Source organism: Halyomorpha halys, unplaced genomic scaffold, assembly GCF_000696795.3.
Source record: "Halyomorpha halys isolate HHAL.00 unplaced genomic scaffold, Hhal_1.1 Scaffold365.1, whole genome shotgun sequence".
NCBI classification, from domain to species: Eukaryota; Metazoa; Arthropoda; class Insecta; order Hemiptera; family Pentatomidae; genus Halyomorpha; species Halyomorpha halys.
The window spans coordinates 204,138-206,751 of NW_027107925.1; the positions used below are offsets into that span (position 1 = coordinate 204,138).

The 2,614-nt window shown below is 27.8% G+C and overlaps 1 protein-coding gene across 1 annotated transcript in view; it reads left to right on the top strand.

The window, feature by feature from the left end:
- The first annotated feature begins 196 nt into the window (after positions 1-196).
- Positions 197-2,614, top strand: part of LOC106681789 (uncharacterized) — an 8,734-nt gene continuing 6,316 nt past the window's right edge. The window contains exon 1 of the mRNA XM_014422300.2: positions 197-337. Within this exon, the coding sequence (XP_014277786.2) occupies positions 197-337 (141 nt within the window). The remainder of the gene's footprint in view (positions 338-2,614) is intronic.

A 2,614-nucleotide genomic window follows, 5' to 3' on the forward strand; every position in this document is an offset into this window, starting at 1 on the left:
TTGACTATTAAAACATTTGAGTTAATAATACATATATATATAATATAAAACAGAAAGCCCCGGTTTTAAACAAATTTAATAGGATCTCAATGATGGCCTTTGTTTTTGGAAGGTGTTAACAATAACTCGCTTGTGAGCCCCCGCACATCTGGAAAATACACACAACTTACAAATCAATGGCCATTCATATTACAGAATGCATTTCATTCATGATGATAAGGCACCCTATTGCCACTCCTTATCGGATGTGGTATATAAACATATATTGTGTCGACATATCGAGTCAGCGGTAGGCTCTTCACAGAAGATGAGAGTCGAGGCATTATTGATATTCGTTGTAAGTACAGTATTTTAAAGTATGTTAAGATAAAATAAACGAAACTATGTATACATTACTTTTTACTTTTTTTTTATGTAAATAGTCTTAAAAGCATAAGAAAACTCTTTTACACTTTGGTTAGATGTAGAACAATAAGGTGTTCAGCGAGCGACCTTTGGATCTTTTTAACTTTCACTTATCTATATATGGAATATAATTTAAGGGAAAATATTGCCAACGATAAAAATTACATATATAAGGTAGATATGTGACGTGTTAGCAATGTTTTTCGATAAAATCGATTGTCGGATTCCACTTTGTAGAATCGATTTACCAAATGTTTTCGAATTTCTCGAAAACTACTCTTAACGATTTTGATTGAGGGCGGTATTTCAATGTAAAATTAAATGATGTCCAATATCAGCTAAGTGTTATTTCCATTGATATAATTTAACAGGAATAAATACATTTTTAAAAGATAGTTTTGTTGTATGATGTGCGCACCGCACAACACTTGTTTCTGCTTCATCATACCGTTGAAGATGGTCGGGTGGTGCGGCCACCAAATAAACAAAAAAACTATTTATTTATGCTGATGTTTCGACCTGAACTTCAGGTCTTCATCAAAGTTAAAAAATTAAAAAAAGAGATAACAATCATTCAGAGAAAAATAAAAATAAACAAACAAATATGGAAATATATATAGAGATATATTGTTATTGATACATAACTTTCTTGCCTATTGCATTATATATTTCATTTTTCTTTCATTGATTTAAAATTGTTTTTCGGTTTTTTTAGACATTACTTTCATATCTTATCTATTAGATATCTTCCTACCTCTATAATATAACATTTCATCTTCTATTGTCATCTATCTCCTTCTACTGTTATTAATCCATTATTTTCTATTTAATTTAGTGTTATGTGAATTCCCAAATTTATTATTTTATTATTATATATTTTTTTAATGTTTCTCTGAATGATGGTTTTTATCTGAGATTCAGGTCAAATCATTGGCACATCCAAAGATATGCAAGAAAATCACTTTTTCTCAAAAATTGTGATCTGTTTATTGTAATTGAAGATTTCTTTTGATCACATTCATAATTCATAGTTCAGATCATTTTGGTAATACATTGAATTCCACATTAGATAGCAACAGAATAGATAAAACAATTAACTATTTCTAATATTTGTGGATTTTTGAAATCAAAATTGTGTTTTTAGTTTTATGCTGTGTTTGACCAGTGCTGTAGTGTTTGTTTTTAACGTTTTTGCAATTTCCTTTATGTTGCTCAGTACTAGTTTTATTTTTTAAAAGGTTTTTTCCAATGCAACCCCTTTTATTTATTTCACCCTTAACACGTTATTTCACCCTTTAAGTTTTGATTACTTTAATTAAAACTTTGCATAACTAATAGTCAAATTTGATGAGATTTTGGGGGAATAAAAAATGGCGACTGTTGAAAAAACGTAAAACAAAAATTAATTTTTCATTGGACGTTCAATATTTACCAACAACACTAAAATATTTAAGAGAACCTCATTTATAGTAGAATAAATTTTGCTAAAATATGGTCACTAGTAGAGCTATTTACAATCAATAGTTCCCGAGAAATAGCTTCTTGAAAAGAAACATTTGAAAAAAAATGAATTAAAAAATCAGTAGTCAGTGATTAATATTGAGAAATAAATATCTTAAAAATCATTCTACGAATATATGTCTATTAATACTCAAATTAAAGCTAGCCTAATGAACTATACAGTAGTTAATAACATTTATATTCGGAGGATTAGTAGTTTTCATGATATTCGACAAAATATATTCACTAAGTGTTGATTCCTAGTTGTTCGAAAAAAATTTTGATTTATGAAAAATATACCTCAGAAACCACTTTACGTACAGATGTCGGACAGCACTCAAATAAAAGTTAGTTAAATGTACTATATATAAAGTAGTTTATGGAATATATATTTTACTAAGAGTAGTAGTTTTCATGATGTTTGCTAATATAAATTGATTAATAGTAGTTCGAAAATAATTTCATGAGCAAAATTTATATTCATATGCGAATATCATAAGAACTACTAGCCCTCCGAAGATATGTGTCATAAATTACTTTAAAGTACATTTCACTATCTTTCATTTGAGTGCTGGCAGACATATCTACATCTAATATTGCAAGGTATATTGTTATTCATAAATCAAAAAATGCCCGAACTACTTAAAATCAATATTTTGTGAATTTATTTTGTCAAATATAAAAACTATTACTTCTATGAAAATAAATG